This window comes from Cydia pomonella, chromosome 25, assembly GCF_033807575.1.
Source record: "Cydia pomonella isolate Wapato2018A chromosome 25, ilCydPomo1, whole genome shotgun sequence".
In the NCBI taxonomy this organism is placed as follows: Eukaryota; Metazoa; Arthropoda; class Insecta; order Lepidoptera; family Tortricidae; genus Cydia; species Cydia pomonella.
Window position 1 is genome coordinate 5,435,736 of NC_084727.1, and position 21,821 is coordinate 5,457,556.

Genomic DNA, 21,821 nt, shown 5'->3' on the forward strand with positions numbered 1-21,821 from the left:
ATAATGTAATCCTTTAATTCCGTTTCCCCGTTTTACTCGTTTGGCTGAATGCGCCAGGAGCGCGATGCCATAAAAAAAAAAAAAAAAAAAAAACATTCCCATTGCTACAACTTTAAAATGTATTTTTTTTCTTGAATCCGAAGATTTCAAATAATCTCATGAAATTATTTGTTCATATTTGCATATAGTTTTTCAATTTACCCTAGTGTACATTAATGACATAATTATTCGTTAAATTTTGTGGCAGCATCATCATATGTTTTTGTCTATGGCAACAAATTCTAACAAATTTTCTTTCATTTCTCCGACGGTCGACGAGGCGTTCGTTCGATCGTTTGGTCACGTCATCTTTTTTATCTTGTAATGACTGATTTTTGCGTCCCACATGCTTAGGGGTAATCGAATTAAGAAGAAATCCAAGAATCCCCGCACTAGAAGAAAAGTTCGAGTGACCGCGGACGTAAATGTGAACTAGAAAGTGTGTGAACGGAGTCGCGAGGTGTCTCGTCCGTCTGGTTCGATCTGGATTTTAGCAGTTTGAACCGCGAGTCGGGCTCCCTTTTTCCCGTTAATCATTAATTTTAAAGTTTGGTGGTGTATTTAAAGACTTATTTATTTATTATTGTCCGTTATTCGGAGTGTTTTAGTGGTGTAATCGTTTTATAAGTCGCGTATCAAGATGTCTGAAGAGTCGTCCGCCGATCGCAATGTCGAAATATGGAAGATCAAGAAGCTCATAAAGAGCTTGGAGATGGCCAGGGGGTGAGTTTTATAGGTTTATTAACTATTTTTAGCTTATTTTACGGTTTTTTGGCTGCATGGACGGTGGGAACTGCCAGCGAGGCTGCGTCACTTGTCAGTGACATGCGCACGTCTCTCTGCATGCGCAAAGTAACCTCAACGCGTCGCATCGTAAATAGTAGCACTATGCGCATTTATACATACAACAATACGCACGCCGATCGATTCTCGTCACCTGAGTGACAACTCCAAACAAACATCCTAGTATGATGCTGATATGATTAGTTTTAATGAGAATTTTCGGTCTTAGAAGCCAATGAACTTGTGTTGTTGAGTCATGCTTTGTATTCTTGTATTGTCTGTGAATACAACAAGTATTAATATTCAATGAGGTTCTTATTAAGATGATCATTTTAAGTCTAATGCAGGTCAATGCTAGGTCAAAAATCTGTGAAACATTAAGCAGAAGCATAAAATTGTTCTTAAAATTATTAGAACTGAAATCTGTTTCTGCACAATAAACAGTAAAACATTAATTACAAGTAAAACAGATTTTATGACATAGTATATTTAATTTCGAGATCCTTCATATTGTATTTGTTCAAAATCAGCTGACTATGTTTAGTGTTATCTGTTTTAATGCAATTTTTCTTTGTTTTCTTCTGATAACAAAGAAAATGAAATTACAATGGCATGCTGTATGTTTGTTAAGACTAGAATGAAGACACAATGCTATAAATGATTTGATAAAAAAATCTAATTTTAATGGTAAAAATCTAGATTTAATGTCATTGTAAAAAGTACATGCATATTAGATTTAGTAGCAAAGCAATAACAACTACCCATGACTTTATCAACATGCAATCAACCAATTTGAATACTGAGCTATGAAAATTACATAAGAATTAGCATGACTTTCATAAATTGTTATTGTGACAAGGTACAAAGTGGACCAGAATTCAAATTAAGTGTCTGTTTAATCACTAAAATGAAACACTAGTGTCCATATCTGATGGAATATCAGTGTTATTATTAATGGGAAAGGGACTCTCTTACTATTTATTAATTCCATATCTAATATAGAAGAAATAGGGCATAATTAACCGGTGGAGTGGCTTAGTAAACATGTGTGATACTAACCCAATTTGGCTCATATTGACTCAGTATCAGTGTGTTACTATAGATGAATATGGGTAAATTGCTTTGCATCACTTTGTTGTATGGTGGTCATTTGACAGGTTAGCCATAATATTTCAGAATGCTACCAACTTTTATGTTCTCAAAGTTACTTAAGTAGTTAGTGAGCTTGTGCCCACTGCTGAGGGATGAATCAAAACAGCAAAGGGGGCACAAAATGCCCTTTCACCTTTTTAACAAAGTAGGTGTGCTACAAAGAATGTCAATGAAATTCACTTCCCTGATGCAATCTATTCTACCTTGAAGTGACACAATGTATGTCTTAATATATCATTATCAGTTATGAGGAATATTTACCTACTGTAGATCCCTTAACTTATGAGATAAAGTTGATTTACAACTATTTCATGACATTTTGCAATTAGACCAAAATTAGTAATTCGTTGCACAACCCTGAATACACATCATTAACTCCTATGATTCACATAATAAAGACTGATTCCTGTCACTCGCAACAATCCAGTGCAGTATAGGGTTAATTAGTGAGCTTGTGCCCCATGCTGAGGGATGAATCAAGACCCGTGAAGGGGGCAAAAAAGCCCTACTGATAAAAAAAGGGAGATAATACCTTTTTAACAAAGTTGGTGTCCTACAAAGAATGTTACAAATCCCTGCTCTATTTCAACATTTTACTTATAATGTCAATGCAATTCACTTCCCTGATGCAATCTATTCTACCTTGAAGTGACTCAATGTATGGCTTAATATATCATTATCAGTTATGAGGAATATTTACCTACTGTAGATCCCTTAACTTATTAGATAAAGTTGATTTACAACTATTTAATGACATTTTGCAATTAGACCAAAATTAGTAATTCGTTGCACAACTCTGAATACACACCATCAACTCCTATGATTCACATAATAAAGACTGATTCCTGTCACTCGCAACAATCCAGTGCAGTATAGGGTTAGCTTGCAATATAGTAAAGTAAATATTCTTTATTGCACCAACAATTATACATTTTACATACATGTAAAACTACAAATAAATTTTAAAGGAAAATAGAACCAAGGAACAACAGGTGGTCTTATCACTAAAAAGCGATCTCTTTCAGACAACCTTTAGGTAGCAGGAAATGTAGAACTCATACAAAAGTCAACAAGTAGTGCAAGGAGCTAAATATGGAGACTATTAAACACGAACACACTACATACTACTTCTTATTCTTCTTTAGCCCTTCTCTACCCTTCGGGTGTAGGCCTTATATAAGTATTAAAACAATACCTAATACACTAATAAATAAACAATATAATATAAATTCTGTCAATAACTAAAATATATCTTCTTTGTTTTATTTAAATAGCTCATTTTCCTTAATTTTCTCGCAATGTGGCTTGTTTTATGTAGACTCAGGGCTTTGTAGCCCTGCAGCGCGGCGGCAGCCTGGCGTGAGCTTAGTGCGCTAAGGCGCGCGGAGCCCGCTTTCATCGCGCCCGTGTCACACTGGCGGCCTTCTTTCTTGGCGCGATCAGAGCGGGCGTGAGCGTGGCGCAATTGGAGCGGCGCGCTGCGTTCAATCGCAGGCTGCGTGCGCGTTCGCGCCAAGCTTACGCCCCGCTACCACCACGCTGAAGTGTAACGAAGCCTTCACCTGATTCATATCACCTTTTTTGATGTAAAACACAGTCAAATAACTATGAAGAATAGAATAGCATATTATTAAAGTTGATAATAGAGGGTGCAGAAAGTGAATGCAGAAATTCGCGAAAAAAAAAAACGTGAGCATCGCATTCGCCCTTATATTCTCTTAGCAGGTTTTGGTTATTGACAGAATTTACGAAGATTTGATAGTTGTAGTAGCTCACTGCTTGGTCGACGTGGCACTCAAAGGCTCGCAACACCCCAATAATAATAAGTTGTGATAACTGTACCTTTCTCATTCCAGAAATGGCACATCCATGATATCCCTTATCATCCCGCCCAAGGACCAGATCTCTCGCGTGTCCAAGATGTTGGCCGACGAGTTCGGCACCGCGTCCAACATCAAGTCACGCGTCAACCGCCTATCGGTGCTCGGCGCCATCACCTCCGTACAGCACAGGCTCAAGCTCTACACTAAAGGTACACACCCAACATGTCGGCCGACGAGTTCGGCACCGCGTCCAACATCAAGTCACGCGTCAACCGCCTGTCGGTGCTCGGCGCCATCACCTCCGTACAGCACAGGCTCAAGCTCTATACTAGTTTTACACTGAGTCCAACATCCAGATTTTTCCAATTGGTGTGTGTTTGTTTCGCACAAGGTTCACCTAATTCCATTTATAATGTGTCCATACAATTTTGCAGTATGCTCTATATCTTGAGATCCCAAATCCTAAAACAAATTCAATAACGTAACACTAGGGCAATATATACAACTACTCCCCCCCATAAGTTTATTAATAACTAATTTGTTCAACAGTGCCTCCAAACGGCCTAGTGATCTACTGCGGCACCATAGTCACCGAAGAGGGCAAGGAGAAGAAAGTCAACATTGACTTCGAGCCATTCAAGCCCATCAACACCTCGCTGTACCTGTGCGACAACAAGTTCCATACCGAGGCGCTCACGGCGCTGCTAGCTGATGACAATAAGTTCGGATTCATCGTCATGGATGGTAACGGCGCGCTGTTTGGTACGCTGCAGGGCAACACCAGAGAGGTAAGTGTAGTATCAGAAGTCTAAATGTGGCATTATCTATGAAAAGCGCCATCGACAATAAGGTTATTGTCGATGGCGCTTAAGCCGCGCTGCGCTGCGCGGCATTGCATTTGTATCGGAGTATTGTTAATAATGGCGTAAGCGCCATCGACAATAAGGTCCCTTTTTATAGATAACGTCACAAATGTGTATTAATTAACTAATCAGTTTACTGCACACTGGATACGTATGCGTAAGCGTGACGTACGACTTGTAATGCATGGACCTCACAAGAGACGTCACACTGCACTGCACGTAGTTGCAGCGCAAATTGTATGACATCTCTTACGGTGACTCGTATCGTACATTATAGTCTTTTCCAAACGCGAAAGATACGGTGAAATTTGAATCTTTTTCATTCCATCTCATTAGGCGAGTCCACACCGAGCGAGCATACGCGCGTATGCTCGCTCTGTGTGGACCCGCCTATTGACCTTTCAGACGAATCCTTTTATAAGAAATATAACTTGAATCCCAATAGGAAAAAAATACATATTCTCTTAGCTTAGAATATCTCATTATAATAGACACAAACCACCAAAATATATCACTACACCTTATAAAACATAATCCTCCGCCGCGTCTCTCTGTGTGTATGTATGTTCGCGATGAACTCAAAAACTACTGAACGGATTTTCATGCGTTTTTCACCAATAAATAGAGTGATTCTTGAGGAAGGTTTAAGTGTATAATTTGATTGTGTGACCCGTCCGAAACCGAAGCGGGTCGCTATTTGCTCAGCTGACCTCGGCGCTTCCCGAGACGTCCCGACGACCGACCCGGGCCCTGCTCGTTCACCTTGCCACGTCAGGGGAGTACCCTACTACGTCAGTGAAATCAGACAGGCTTATTGATAACCTAACGGACCTTACCACGACCTCCGCTTAGTTTTTCCCATTTTTTTTTGTTAAAAATATAATTAGTAATTTGTAAGCGTTGGTGTTTATTTTGAAATTACCCACACCCATAACCGCTTCATTGTCTAAATAAAAAGATACATTTTAATATCCTTTTTCTGTTGAGTTTCATTGTGTAAAACGGAACTCGGTTGCGACAGAGTTTGACTCTACTTATCGATCGAATCGATTTCACTCGTGTCCAATTGTCACCAATAAAATCTATTATATGCCCTTTGCAGATTTAATCGATAATAGTAAAAATAGTTTCTAATTTGCACATTGCACAAAAAAAAATCACCACCCTATAATTGCTTCTTGACACGTGACAGCCCACCCTTCGAGTTCGAAAAATACTATATGACTCACACAGTATATCTCTACATATGCATCCTGCGTAACCTGAACTTGAATCGGCCTTATGAGCGTATAGTACCATACTTAAATAAACTGCAAGCAATGTGTAGAAAATAATCTTTAAAATTCATTTGCAGGTGCTCCACAAGTTCACGGTGGACCTGCCGAAGAAGCACGGTCGCGGTGGTCAGTCTGCGCTGCGTTTCGCGCGTCTCCGCATGGAGAAGCGGCACAACTACGTGCGCAAGGTGGCCGAGGTGGCCACGCAGCTCTTCATCAGCGCCGACCGCCCCAACGTGGCCGGCCTCATCCTGGCCGGCTCGGCCGACTTCAAGACCGAGCTCAGTCAGTCCGACATGTTTGATCCTGTGAGTCATACTTATTTATTTATTGCTGCTCTGCGCAACGAGCCGAAGTTGATCTTGGCCTCCAACACGTTCAGACAAGTCTTTGTCTGTTTGAGTAACTTGAATAGAAGAATACCCTACATTTGAGTCGCTTCCAAATCCAAATCCACTCTACCCAGGAAATATCTACCCAGTTGGACCCAAAATCTGACAGTTGGACTTATATGAGTTTGAAATTAAGCAACGCATGTAAAGATCACGTATATTAACCGATTAACATAATATATCATTAGGCGGGTCCACACAGAGCCAGCATACGCGCGAGGCAATTTCTTCACGCACAAACCGTCCAGTGTAGACGTGCCTCGGCCCAGGCGGCGCGCGCGTTTTCCTCGCCTGAACTACGGCCAGTTTGTACGTGAGGAAATTGCCTCGCGGGTATGCTCGCTCTGTGTGAACCCGGCTATTTATTTACATTACATCTCGATTTCAATACGCCTGGAAACATACTTGTCACACGCAACGCATGAAACTTTCAGGTTTCATACATGGGCTCAGTTTGTCCCTGCTTTTAGTTGACTGTTGAAAGAAAAATACAATAAAAGCTTGTTCTAAAAATGGAACATTTGAAAAAAATAAACAAATTCTTGTAACATGTATACTTACAGCATATTTGTCTTACAGCGCCTGCAAGCCAAGATCATTAAGCTGGTGGACGTGTCCTACGGAGGAGAGAACGGGTTCAACCAGGCCATCGAGCTGGCGGCCGAGTCGCTGCAGAACGTCAAGTTCATCCAGGAGAAGAAACTCATTGGACGGTACTTCGACGAGATCTCGCAGGTTTGTTACTTTGCAGATTCAGATAAACCGTTATTAGGATTACCGATGTGTGTTGCGGATAGTTTAAAAACTTGGAATAATACTCGGAAATGTCTGGAACAGTTCATAGGGAATTTAGATTTTCATTTTGGAAACGGAAAATTTCGATCCCAATACTAAAGTATGAAGTTACCGAATTTTTTTTTATGTTGCAATTACGCAATTTTAGAAACATTTCCATGGCACATCAGTAAATAAGAATGCATTATATTATTTAAAACAAATGTGAATGATTGCCGACAAAGCCGTGGGCAGAGGCTAATATTCTATAATAAATAAATAATAATAAATATTATAGGTCATAATTACACAAATTTACTAAGCCCCCCTGCAAGCTTAGTAAGGCTGGTGTTGTGGGTCATTAGACAACTATATGTATAGTAAATAAATACTTAAACACATAGAAAATATCCATGCTTATCACATTACAAAAATAAATGCCCTTACCGGATTTGAACCCGGGATCATCGGCTTCATAGGACGGGTAACCCACTAGGCCAGACCAGTTGTCAATTGCACATAACATATAGGCGTTAATATTTAAAATTGTTGGCAGTTCAGTCTTTTATGGAAATGTGGGAGATGAACAACCATACTTAGCAGTGTTATAGTTTATTTTCGGCGCCCGCACTTCCTCGTTGCAGATTGATTGATGACACGATAACAATTTGTGCCACAGTTAAGGTCGCGGCGGCGTCATTCGCTGATGATGTAAGAGGAAATATTTTGACGGGTGTCGTGCGGTTATCGGGCTAAATATAGTACACAGTTATTGTATGTTGTAATGTTGAGCCTCTAAAATCTAAACTACCTTATGGCATATGTGGGTAGACCTCTTGTATGATTTACAGACATAGAAGTTCTTGTGGCAAAAACGAGTGCTTGAGAAAATGAAACATCGACAAATAATAACATCGATAAGTCAGTCATAGATTAATAATTTACCGGGTAATTTCAAGAATACAAATCAATTACAATTCTGACCATTATTTATTTATTACATATATTAAGTATTTAAAAATAAAAACGTAAACTGTAGAATACAGTCTCAAAAATTAAGAAAACTACCAATGAGTGTATCAAAGAAGATATCGAACGTGTTGTGTATTTCGCGGTAGCTATCTTTTTATACAATGTTAAAAATATCTATAAAGCTAAGGTAACATCGATAATAGATATGTCGATATTTGATCCTGTCAACTTTATTTTGCCACAATAACTTCTATGGCTGATCATTTATCAATTTGAATGACCATTTTCTATAACGACAAATAGTTGATTATCAAATCTTGGTAAGGACATTTATTTGTGTTCATCATCAGGGCAGATCTTAATAATAATTTATATATTATTATAAAAAAGTTTGTCATGACAAAATGCCAGAGTGTTAGATGTGCCAACCCTAAGTAAATGGGATAAGGCCTTGGAGGATTTAACAACTGGAGTGGACTTTAAGAGCTTACTCCTCTGTCGAAAAACCTCGGCCAGTGGTCATATGTATTGTATGGACTGACGTTTATCTGACATAGCTATTTGTAAGTTACGTTCCGTACAAATAGCCATACATTTGACGCCCCGCAATCGGCAGACTGTTTTGTACAGAAAATTACAAATAAGGCGTCTCCAGTTGTTGGCTCTTAAATCATTCAAGGACAAGGATAATGATGAATAATCATAAAAAAGTTTGATCCCGAGTTATGGATGTTTTTCTAATGTATTTGAGTATTTGTCTATATCTAATTACCCATAACACAAACCTTATTGATCTTACTGTGGGGCTAGTTGGTTTTGCGTAAGATTGTCCAATAATAAGAACTCGCCACTGCCCCGCGCTCCCTCACTACTTAATGCGCTCTTGGCCTCAGCACCGGAGTGCGATCTGATTGCATGGCGGTGGGCGAGTGTGAGAAATGAATGTTTGAGGTTCTATGAGGTGATGGATGCCAGGCCTTCGAATGTAATGTAATATTGTTTTATTTTGTGTACACTGTTATTGTATCTTCTTTTATTATGTGCTGTTATTAACATGTTGTATCTTGGTGGCATGACGCATTGGATGTCTGTAATGTCATGTAAACATATTTTAAATAAATAAATAAAATAATACATGTTATTATAATACGAACATGGTGATCGCAGGACACTGGCAAGTACTGCTTCGGGGTGGACGACACGCTGCGCGCGCTCGAGCTCGGCGCCGTCGAGACGCTCATCTGCTGGGAGAACCTCGACATACAGAGGTGAGGGGCCGACTGACTGACATACTACGTTACTACAGAGGCCGGGAAGTAAGGGGGCTGCCATATTGATGGATAGTTATAGTGCTTGTCTGTGTTACCTTTACCCAAAGAGTAAAGTAAGTATATTAGGTACCTTTACCCAGCCAAACTGCTGAAATCATTTTTGGCATTGAGCATAAAAATAAGTCCAAGTTTTATGTAAGGCGACTTTATCAATAAAATATGCACTGTACAATAACATTTTTTGTAATTCCAGATACGTCCTCAAGTCGCACGCTACCAACCAGGAGACCATCCTGCACCTCACGCCCGAGCAGGAGAAGGACAAGTCACACTTCACCGACAAAGAGGTGAGCTGCACTACCTACACCTATAATTGGTTGCTGTTAATAATAAACTTGTGTCGAGAAGAGAGCAAGGGTGGGAAAGTGAGTGTGAGGATTTGTGGGTCACTTTAGAGATAAATTGTGGTGGGCAGGTAGACAGGCTAAGAGTATGTGCAGTTTATTTGCCTCCTCCAATCTCGAAAAAAACGTTAAATGAATTTATAGATAAGGCGAATAAAGTTCTAGAGATTCCATGTAAATATACAATTATAGTGGGGGATTTAAACCTGAGTGGTATAACGTGGACTGCTGATGCTTCGTATACTAAGCCTAATGAATATAATAACTGCTTGCTTAAAAGCACGTTAGTTGATTTTATGTTTTTAAATGATTTTAAGCAATTTAACGCGGTGACTAATTCGAGAGGCCGTATTTTGGATCTGGTGCTGTGTAATGAGGATGTTGTTAGAGTCTCGGAAAGCTTGTCTTCGATTAAACACACAGATGTTTTTCACCCGCCGTTAGACTTAATAATTAAGTTGCCTGGTAAAATAATACCTAGGATAAATAAGTCCAGTTCTAATTTTAATTTTCATAAAGCTGACTATGAAATTATTGTAAAGGAGTTAAATAAAATTTCATGGCACGACGTACTCGATAAATACAGCGATATAGATAAAATGGTAAAAAGGTTTTACGAGATTTTGCGTGATATTGTCAAAATAAATGTGCCCATGACTAAATGTCATCGCAACCGTGCCTTTCCAGTATGGTACTCAAATCATCTAATACATATATCTTTTAAATAGAAAACACAAATATCACGTTAGATTTAAAAAGTACCAAAATCCACTAGATAAACTAGAGTTTGATTACCTGAGGGTTGACTGTGAAAAGATTATGAAAGCATGTTACAATAGTTACATAAATTCGATAGAAAAACAGATTAAGAAAAATCCTAAGTATTTCTGGACCCATATTAAAAACATGCGTAAAAATAGTTCAAATTATCCACCAGTTATGTTGTATGAGGACAAACAGGCTAGTAATTCTAGAGAGATTAGTAACCTGTTTGCAGAGCATTTTAAAATCAAATCAAATCAAATCAAAACACTTTATTGCCAAAACATGATGATACAAAGAAAAACAATACAAACAATACATAAAGTCTAGGTTAAGTATGTACTAAATTATTCTAGGTTAAGTACTAACTTATTGTCTAAACTAAATGGTAATCAAAATTAGCAAGACATGTTGGCTGTGGGTACCAAGCTCAGCATATGCTAGACTGGCGTCCAGCGCTGGTTTTCAGTTTGGCCCCTTTTTGTAGAGGTCTGACAAAGTATTTACATGTTGATCTTTTCTGAGCCGTTAAGCATTTTTACTTACAGCGAAAACAAAACTTATGTAAAATGATGAGCAGTTATGAAACAACAGTAATGCGTAAAGAACTATTTGTATTACAATATTACAGTCAAGTGGTTAGCGTATCGTGTGATTGTAACTGTTTACATGTGTCATCTGCTGTGCTGTTGTTACTGTTGTTGGGTGCATTAAGGTAGCTGGTGATGTACGGGATTTGAATATGTGTGAGTGTATATATATATATATATATATATATATATATATATATATATATATATCGCTGTTTTATATTTGCATTTGTAATTCAAGTAAGTGTTTTTTTACAAGGCTTTTAAACTTGACCAGATTCATAGGTTCTCGCAGAGGCGGAGGTAGGTCGTTCCAGATTTTTGCTGATGCAAATTTAAAACAGTCTTTAAACGATGCGGTTCTATGTCGGGGAGGTATTAGTTTGTATTCTCTTGCTTTTCTAAGTGGTTTCGTGCGAACATCCTTAACCCATTTTAGTTCTTTATAAAGATAACCTGGCCTTTCGAACTCGATGACTTTACGAATGGTGAAAACTATATGTAATTTTAGTTCAGTTTATGATGACAGCGACACGAGGAACCAACCAAATGTAAGTGGCGGGGAACTAGCCGAAATACTGATGGGAGATGAATCTGGGGAATTGTCTTTCACACAGTTTGAGGTTGAATTACAATTGCGAACGTTAAATGCTACGAAGGGTAAAGGGCCAGATGATATTCCCCCCGTATTTTTAAAAAACTGCGCGAAGTCACTTTCTGTGCCACTTATGATTATATATAATGCATCTCTGAAAGCAGGGATATTTCCATCGGTGTGGAAACGAGCCAGAGTTATTCCGGTATTTAAAAGCGGCAGTCGTGAATTAGTTTCAAATTATAGGCCCGTTTCCATATTGTCTTCGATGGCCAAGGTTTTCGAAAGGCTGGTTTATGTTGCACTATTTGATCATGTCAAAAGTATGCTCTCTCCTTATCAACATGGGTTTATGCCCAAGCGATCGACTTGTACAAATCTTTTTAGCTACGTCACCAGCCTTACGGAGGCTGTCGATGGTGGTTATCAAGTAGACGCGGTTTACACTGACTTTTCGAAAGCGTTTGATAAGGTTAATCACAAAATCTTAATTCATAAGTTGCACAAGTTTGGCATTGCAGGTAGTTTACTTAGCTGGTGCCATACTTACCTTCAAGGCAGGCCTTCAACTGTGGTAATAGAAGGCACTCAGTCTGACTGTTATATTGCACTCTCCGGTGTACCACAGGGGTCTAATTTGGGGCCATTATTTTTTAACATATTTATTAACGACATCACCTATGAATTTAATAATTCGACTGTATCGCTGTTTGCGGATGATTTAAAATTGGTCCGGGTAGTAAAAAATCAATCTGACGTCCATCTGTTACAAGAGGATGTGGATGTGTTGGTAAAATGGTGTAAGTCTAACAAAATGGTGCTTAACCCCACTAAATGTTACCACATAAAATTTGGTCGGAAAAGAAACCCTATACCATCAGAGTACATTATTTTTAACGAAACTTTGCAAGAGGTCAATGAAATAAGAGATTTGGGTGTCATAATAGACAGCAGACTACGCTTTGTGCGTCACATAGATAAGACAATAAATGCTGCCTTTAAATCTCTAGGGTTTGTGTTAAGATGTGCTAGGGAGTTTAAAGAATGTTCTACAATGGTGACCCTTTTTAATTGTTTTGTGAGGAGTAAATTAGAATACTGTAGCGTTGTCTGGAATCCTACTTACAAAATACATATTGAAAGGATTGAACGATTGCAAAAAAGGTTTACTAGACATCTTGCTTATCGCTGTGGAACAGGCTGCCAAGCATATAACGCTAGACTTAAACAATTTAAACTAATTGCTCTTAGTAGTAGGCGTACTATGCTGGACCTAATGTTCTTGTACAAACTTCTAAACGACAAGATTGACTGCATGCATATGGTTAGTCAGATAGGGCTGAAAGTACCGTCTCGTTTACCACGTTATCCTTGTGCCTTACTCTATGTGCGTCGTAGTCGAACTAACCTATTGGCTCACTCCCCTTTGCCTCGCCTGGCTCGCCTATACAACAAGCATGCTAATAATGTCCCTTCTTTGGATGTGTTTCACGACAGTGAAGCCTCATTTAAAAACAAATTATTATCTGTTGACAACCTCAGCTAGCTCGGCTAACATGATTACTTTTGTGTGGAAAATTTATTGTTCGTATTAAGTAGATGTTTTGTTAATTAATATCATATTTATATTAAGGTCTTATTCTGAATCGTAACTTAAATAATGCATGCTGTGATTGCCTTTAAGTGGGGGATCAATTATAAATGTGCTCTTTTAGTATGTAAATTATAGTATGTGAATTGTATCTTCTGTTGGTGATCCTAATAAACAAATAAATAAATAATTATAAAACGAACAGTTTGATAGAGAAATTATTAAATTCTAAATAATAAAAAAATAATGAAATGTACAAAACTTATTATGAATTCATCTATAGTATAATCTTTTTTTTTTGTTTAAGAAAACACAACTACTATTACACAACAATCATCTAATCTAAATCGACAGCGCAGGTTTCGCCAAACCCGCGCGTAGCGTTGTTGCCGCAAAATTCTCTTGACGGCTCGCTCCGATGACAGCCGCGCTGCCCGCTATGGCTTAATAGTACTCACGTAAAATCGTTAAAGTTGCACTTTTTGAGCAACTGTATTAAAAAACGTCGTTCAATGTACGTATGACACTTGCACATATACTTGTCCCGTGTCTTTTATTCGCCTACGGCTCCTAAATCTCGGGACTCGTAAATAATAAACACACTTTGCACACTTCCATTGAAACGTACTATCCCATTACAGAGTGGGGTGGAGCTGGAGCTGGTGGAGTGCCAGCCGCTGCTGGAGTGGCTCGCCAACAACTACAAGTCGTTCGGCGCCACGCTCGAGATCATCACCGACAAGAGCCAGGAGGGCAGCCAGTTCGTGCGCGGCTTCGGCGGCATCGGCGGTCAGTACACGCTTACACACTTACACACCACACACTACACACATCTCGTTCCTTTCGCACTTCACTACTTTACAAGTAAAGCAGAGTTCAATTCAATATAAATTTCAAACAATGTAAACAAATTTTATTAGCATTTGATATATGAAGTAACATCTTTACGAATATTGTCTCATTGAAATATTAATAATTAACTTCTCGAATTCTAATTAATTCATAATTAGAGTTCAGCACCTACTAACGTATTTAAATCCGCGTTCCGGCATTCGAGAGGTTAACGTGTATTTTAACTAAAAAATACTTCTTACTTCCTGTGGCGCTACAGCCCCTTGTGTGTCTTACACAAGCTTTTTGTAGCTTGTACATTGCTTTTTTGGTCCTTTGCCGCCTTCCTCCAATTTGTATACAGACGCAATCAGATACATCGGAGCGACCAAGGCGCTCACAAATATCTAAACACACATCTATTGTCAAGGCGATAGAATGCGTGTTGAAATATGTTTGAGCACCTCGGCCGCTCCGATATATATGATTCGTCGTTCGTCGAAGAACAGTCACCAGTTCTTTCCTTTTGATCTCAGTTAACTGAAAATGTATAGAATTAAAAAAAAAAGTATATAAACTGTTGAAAAGATGGTTGACATGATTGTCCTTAAAAAGTGCGAGATTATGAAATAATGAAGGTAAATTGTTTACATTTTTTGCAATTTCTATTGAACTTCACTTTACGCTTAGAGGATTTAATAACTGGAGACGCCTTGCCAGCAATTTTCTGTACAAAACAGCCGATTATTGCGGGGTAGGGGCGCGTCAAATGTATGGGTATTTGTATGTAACATACAAATAGCCCTGTCAGAAAGCGTCAGTCCATACAATACATATGACCATTGGTCGAGGAGAGGTAAGCTCGTAAAGGCGCCTCCAGTTTTTAAATCGTCCACTGCGGTATTATGTCTATGCTAAAGTCCTCCTAAACTGTAAGCTGCGACTAAAAATTACGGGTGTAAGTGGGATGATTTTTATTTTGTTACCGATTTATTTTTCGTCCGATTCTGATGAAATTTGGCAAGTTAGTGCTTCATTCTGACTGGAATAAACACGAAAAAAAATCCAGTACAAGACATCGTAACTAACTAAGAGGAAGATTTTTTAGGTCATATGAATGATAATTGCGCTTATTATTGTACAGAATATGGAACTCTATCTATTCATCAAATATTATCGAAATGTGACGAAAAGGAAAATCAATAACAATAAAAATCGGCCGAAGTATAAATGACGGAGGCATTTTTTTCTCAACTTAATAACCATTAAAAAATGCAGACATGCTGCTTACTAATCTAAGCCTCCGTGTAGCAATTTGTACATATTGATGTAAAGTTCTGTGAATTGTGCTATATTTATAATGCTTATGTCTAATCTGATCTGCTGCAAGTACTAATCTATATGTTTTCTCTCTTTTTCCTGCTGCTTGGATAACAACGCTGGACTTCTTAAAAAAAAAACTCCAAAAAAATCTTTACACTATCTCAAAATATTTGGTAAAAAAACACATTCCTTATTTTTAACAATTGTTAATTTCTTTCGAAACATACATAAATAACGAAAATCTGCGATGAATAATAAAATATTCACTAAACTTTTTCACACTCAAAAATATGGCCTAAAACTCTAATAATAATTTAAAAATACAAATTTTTATCGAAAGAACATTATTTTACTTTAAAAATGGTAAAAACAGGCATACTTCGATACAAAGTTGATTTCCAATCTCTTCAGTTGGACGAACCGCTGGACGACGTCGACCTCGACGACTATTAAACAGCTCAGAACGTCGCGCACTTGGCACCTTGTCGTATTATACAACACTCAGAGCGTTAAGCGTTAAACGCACTCGAATGTATCAAGTTTACTGAGACAGAGTGCTATAGTGCTCCATGTTTTGTAGGCTGTGTATTTTGGCGAGATTTACACTAACTATATGAACTTTCAAAGTTTTTTGAGCGAACTTAGTGCTCCAAATTTGACCTTAATATAGTATCCATTTTGAGTAGAATTGGTTTAGTGTTTAACATTTTTTTTTTTACGATTTTGTCATTTGATATAAAATATGGTCAGTGTAAATCGCTCTAAGTGTGTGTGGGGCTCGAAGTAACACGTTTATAGAATCACTGATAAAATATGCTTGCAGTATTTGAACCCCATAGTTATGACCACCACTCGGATGATATGGTTTAGTACGCCAATAATAGAGTAATATGAAATATAACTACTGTACTCAAAAAACGAGTGACTCTTACCTTATTTTCATAGCTTAAGTTTATGGTACAGCATGGCGCCTTGAGTAATTTTCCCTTGGACTCTTCAAATGTCATTCATATCGAAAAAAAAGACGATTAGATATTTACTTCGAAACATATTTCCTTGTGGTGGTCACTTCTGATCATAACCTACATTTGCAGACGATGTGAAACGATTTTTGAACACGTAATATTGAATATTTTAATTATTTTTTATCGTGAGTTTTAAGATACGAACTCCCAGAGCAAAATTGGTATATTTTTTATTCTAAATCGTGTTACGTGAAACAGTCTTCGTTGCTTATTGCGGGTTAAGATCGGGAAATATTCCGTCGCTTTCCAGTCCACCCCAGGCTTGATACAATCTCGGTATTACACATTGTTTCGCCGTCCCCTTTCGCCTGTACTAGACCTTAGACGTCACCCAGTGGTACAAGTGTCACACGGCACGTAAATCATCTACACCTAAAAGCATCGGACAAAATTGCAACACCAACTGTGAGATAAAACTTGAAAACCGCACTGATATTTAAAGACGGACACACGGACACGCATTTTAACTTATAACACCGATCCTTCGAGTCTGAGGTTAAAACAAGACTAATAATATATCTTACTCGATACAAAGATTTCAACGTAATTTTGTATGGGTTTACCTGCCTATGGTTGAGTTAATAGTTCGTGATAGACAAAGCTATTTTTTATTACTTTGATCTTGAGAAACCATCTGAAAGTCACCTTGGCGAAATCTTGTGTAGTGTAGACACTTTCCGCTGGCGTGACAGTAATGTATTTATATATTGTAAATGATTTGTTTGAAACCATGCAATGCCTTCAGCATTAAATAGCAATAAGTAGTATCATAGACTCATAATATATAATAAACGAAACACCAACTGCCTGCCCAGTTTTTAACCTCGATGCTAGAAGTTAAGGTATATTACTATAGTCAAAGATACATTGATTGAGTAAGATGCTTAAAACCTAAGACAATTTCGTGCTTCGTATTTGACAGGTAAGCGAGATGGCGCTGTACAGCTCCATACGTTTTGCGGTAGCTCTGATTGACAAAAGTTGACGTTTGACAATTCAGTGCCCGAGAAATACAGCGCCATCTGTTTTGGATGTAAAACTAAGGGGCACGTTTTTTTCTTAAAATTTACCTCTATTACAATCAATTCTCATTGCCATAGTATACTTTTTTATAAAACTTACAATTTCCAGTAGGGTTTTACTAGGTTTGAACTTTTTATTTCTTGAATTCCATGGTATGAATAAAAAATCTTTAAGATAAAGTTATCATTCTTTCGTTTTAATACAATACATTCGTTTAGTTTATATGAATCTGGGCAGGCATTCACATATTAATCTACGAATCTAGACGCCTGAAAGGCATACACTGCATGACCAGTGAAGATCGAGATGGCTTATAAAATATATTTTGTATTACTATAGTTTATCCCGAGTTATCCCAGTAGATAACTTCTAAATCTATCTATCTCTAATTTCTATCTATCTATCTATAATTTTACTCAACGTTTGGTATGTTCTAGTCATAGATTTAGGTTTTAAACGGTTTTAATTTTAGACCCACTAAGTTATAATTCTAAAGAATAATGATAATTTTTAGAATGTTTCTACTCGTGAGGTCTAAGACGATATTGTAAAACGGTTTGACAAAATTGTATGCTTTTCTGGTAATAAAAACGTTTACAACGGCAGCTATTCGTTTAAATATTTTTTACAATTCTTAGTTCCGTATATCTTATATAAATTAAATATATTTAAAGTTAGCAAAGCTATTCGCTGAGCATTCGTTTTTGCCGACTGTACATTCAAGAATAAATTATTTAAAAAGATATTAAGGTATAACAACCATTAACATCAACAAAAATTAGTCTTTAATTTGATGAACATACGAGAAATAATAGACCATTAAATGGATGACAACACAATTCCTGGTTCGAATTTCAATTACGTAAGTAAAATAATTTGTTGTGTGTAAAACAATATCAAAATCACACATACATTTTACAATTGGTTAATTTTACTAAGCATCAAAAACTGAAAAAATCATAACAAATCAATTTTTTTGAAGTAGTATTCATTTCAAATTAAAATCAAATATATATCGCCGTAATCCTTCATCATTTCCATGTGTTTTATTTATTTTTACATGCATACTAACTTGGACGAAAGGTAATATTGAGTGTGGCCAACATTGTATATATTTAATCTGCTTTTTTATTGCCTTGATTTAGATGTAAGATTGAATATTGGCCTAGAAAGAGGTGCTACCCTACCATAGCAAGTTATGCAGAATGCAAGCCTCGCCAAGGCCGATTGGCATAAAAAAAATTGTTTTTTTTTTTTAAACTTATTTATGATGACAATCAGTTTTACGCGTTTAGTTAGCTTTTATCTTTTCTTACTCTAAATGACTACTGTCGTGGAAACCAAGAATCGTCTATTCTGTGACGCGTAAATATGGCACGCTTTTCACTGAATGTTATACATATTATATTCATTTTCACAAGGCTGCCCGTACAGTGTACGGCTCTTCATTAAGGCGAATTACACACTGATAAACGCATAACTTTCATCGTTTTATCTGTGCGCCAAGCCCATATTTTGCCTAGAAATAGCAAATACAAAATAATTGATGTGTTTAGTTACAACCATAATTACCTATAGATTTGATGAGGAATTCCATAAAAAGGTCTACATTATCGGGGACATGACGCGTATGGCAGCTTTCTTAATCCTGCAGAAACCTATATAATACACTGTTTTGTATTTAAGACGAAAGGGGACGACCATCCCGAAACCACCATCCACCAAAGCCATCCAAACGTAGTTCCCATTTTCCTCTCTGGATTATAGAAAATATTTTTGATATCGGTTCGTTTGAGTTTTTTCGATGTTTTAATTATTATAAGAGAGCAGATTTTAATTTTTTTTGTTTTTCGCTCCTAAAAAAATCAAACAAGTGGGCACAGCTGTGTTTCAAAGACATTAAAAATTGCAAAAAAAATTGTGCAAAATTATTTTCCATGATTTGAATATCCAGGTAGGAAAATGAGGACTACGTTTGTATGGAGATGCGATCGCCCCCTTTCCTCTTAACCCATTTAGCGCCCACGCCCAATTTTGGGAACCCACCATTTTTCTAATGCTGTTATACAGGTGTAGGTGTACCCAAGTGGGTAAAATGGGTTAAATTATCAAACGTTATCAGGCCATCTTACCATCGGCTTATCAGAGAACAAAAAATGCGACACTTATGGAATCCCTGAAAATTTTGGTTGACCTCTGAAATGTTAATATGTTATGTGAAATAATATTAGTAGCATAAATTAACATCTGTGTCTCCCGCAGGCCTCCTCCGCTACAAGGTCGACTTCCAGTCCATGCAGCTCGACGACGAGGAGATCGACAACATCTACGACATCGACGACTATTAGACCGTCCAGAGCACCATCCAGTCAACTGACTAGCTGTAAATCTTAGTCTAGCGCAGCCATATACAACCTTAATTTTGTTTTCAGAGAAACGTCCGAAAACCATACCACATACATACATCCAACACATATATGGCCACCTGAGAAATGCCCGCGGGCTGCATGCGGCGCACGTTGAGTATGACTGTTCTAGCGTGATAAGTTTTGGTCAGTTGATGCTAGTACAATAGTTTCTCCGTCCACTGTGCGTAAAGTACGATCAAGATTCAATTCTTTACACAATAAAGTTAAAATAATAAGTCCCATACTAACTGATAGCTACGTCCCTATCGCTCTTTAATGCGCATAGAAAAGCATCCAAAATATATTGTTACACATTGTTGTAAACAACATGTCCAAAGTCCAATGTGCGTATATATTTAATGTGAGTTGTATTGAAAGCTGATATAAAATTATCGTATTTTCATTATTTCATTACGAATTTCGACGTCTCTAAGACATCCGTTCTGACACTTTCAATAAATGCGTGATAGCTACACATGTATTTTTCACGTGGATAAGTGATAAAAATACGATTATAATTGCAGATGAAGAGATTCTATTCGTTCTTAAAAACATGTCCCTACATCTTTGGTCTAAACACAGCCTGGAGGGGACGGGGGAACTATTGTCAGGGCCAACCCCCACTGCTTTTTTGATTATTTACTCCTAAGGTCTATATTTGAAAAGGCGAAGGAAAACATCATTTACATCACCTGTCAAATTCGAGGCACTATTTGGTCTTCTTGCGTTATTCATAATTGTTTGTCCCTGTCCGTCATTTTGACGTTTCTATTTGTTAGAAAGAGACAAAATTTAACAGGTTTGAGGTTGCTAAGTTTTATGAATAAAGGTGTAAGGCTTTTAAATTATTTATATAGACCTCAGGGGGTACTAAAAGTAATAAGGGACTATTAGATCATACATTTGGCATATATCTAGACGTTTAACGAGCTCAAAATGTACACAATTCAGTTTTCATTATTTATAATCATTCGTCTAGATATATTTACTACTAAAGTGTAAAGAAAATGCACAAATTGATACGGCACGTTAATATGTTTTCCAAGGCATATGTTGTATAAATTCGTATAATAGGACAATAACATCAATTATATTCTATACGAACAGAGGAATATTCCATATATGTGTATGCTTTGGGAACTCAGGCCGAGCACTGTCAACAACCTTGTCGTATTCAATCTTAATAGAAATAAACCATTTTTAACTGCCCCTTTCAGACTACAGCGAGCTATCAAAAGTATATACGTGCAACACAGCAAAAATACCTACTTTGGTAGATTTTTGTGTGCGCTGCGTTTAGAATTAATTGTAATGGAAAGGTAAAATCTAAGAAAAAAACGTACTTAGTTTGACATCTACAACAGATGGCGCTGTACTGCGCCACATGTTTTGAGGTCACTGAATTGTTAAACGTCAACTTTTGACAATCAGAGTTCGTCAAAATGTATGAAGTTGTACAGCGCCATCTCGTTTACCTGTCAAATTCGAAGCACGGAATTGTCTTAGATCTTATGCGTTTTAATCATTGTATCTTTGGTAGAAGGTAAGTTCAGTAAAGAGGATTTCAGCTTGAAAATGGTTTATATGTACCGTTATAGTAAATTGCTTTGACTGATTTTCCATAAGAGCGACAAGGTTGTGCGACTTATTGTATAAATATTATGTATTTAGTTAATCCGAATTTTAAAACTGTTTTTTATTGGTTATTAGTCAGTGCGCTCGTTTTAAATACTTATCTGTTTATATCTTTATGGGCCTTCTACACACCACCAGAAAAATCTTGTTTTGTCTTTGATGTCTATAATTATTTTGTCTCCATGTAGACTTCCGATGGAAAGAATAATTTTTGATTGAGTTGGTAGGACTATATACGTTTTTTCCGTAACCGTGTCGGCTAAGTAGTTCTGTGCCAACTTGAAAAAA

General features: G+C 37.3%; 1 protein-coding gene across 2 annotated transcripts; it reads left to right on the forward strand.

Annotated features, from left to right (window-relative positions):
• Window positions 1–276: 276 nt before the first annotated feature.
• Window positions 277–19,948, forward strand: LOC133531583 (eukaryotic peptide chain release factor subunit 1). 2 transcript variants are annotated; one of them, XM_061869889.1, is made up of 9 exons: window positions 277–762; window positions 3,831–4,006; window positions 4,347–4,585; window positions 6,015–6,245; window positions 6,909–7,064; window positions 9,243–9,343; window positions 9,600–9,693; window positions 13,930–14,077; window positions 15,816–18,095. In XM_061869889.1, exons 1-9 carry the CDS (start codon window positions 680–682, stop codon window positions 15,893–15,895), a joined length of 1,308 nt encoding a protein of 435 aa, XP_061725873.1. In that variant the 5' UTR covers window positions 277–679; the 3' UTR covers window positions 15,896–18,095. The 2 variants fall into 2 exon arrangements, with proteins under 2 accessions (XP_061725873.1, XP_061725872.1); XM_061869888.1 differs by lacking the exon at window positions 15,816–18,095 and adding an exon at window positions 19,753–19,948 and having other exon boundaries at window positions 278–762.
• The last annotated feature ends 1,873 nt before the right edge of the window (window positions 19,949–21,821 follow it).

What these genes read in the sequence shown, in the direction of transcription:
- LOC133531583 (XM_061869888.1), top strand. Translation starts at nt 680, where the DNA reads ATGTCTGAAGAGTCGTCCGCCGATCGCAATGTCGAAATATGGAAGATC. An exon ending in TGCAGGGCAACACCAGAGAG is followed by an intron (nt 4,586 to 6,014) that starts GTAAGTGTAGTA and finishes ATTCATTTGCAG; the next exon opens with GTGCTCCACAAGTTCACGGT. An exon ending in CACACTTCACCGACAAAGAG is followed by an intron (nt 9,694 to 13,929) that starts GTGAGCTGCACT and finishes ATCCCATTACAG; the next exon opens with AGTGGGGTGGAGCTGGAGCT.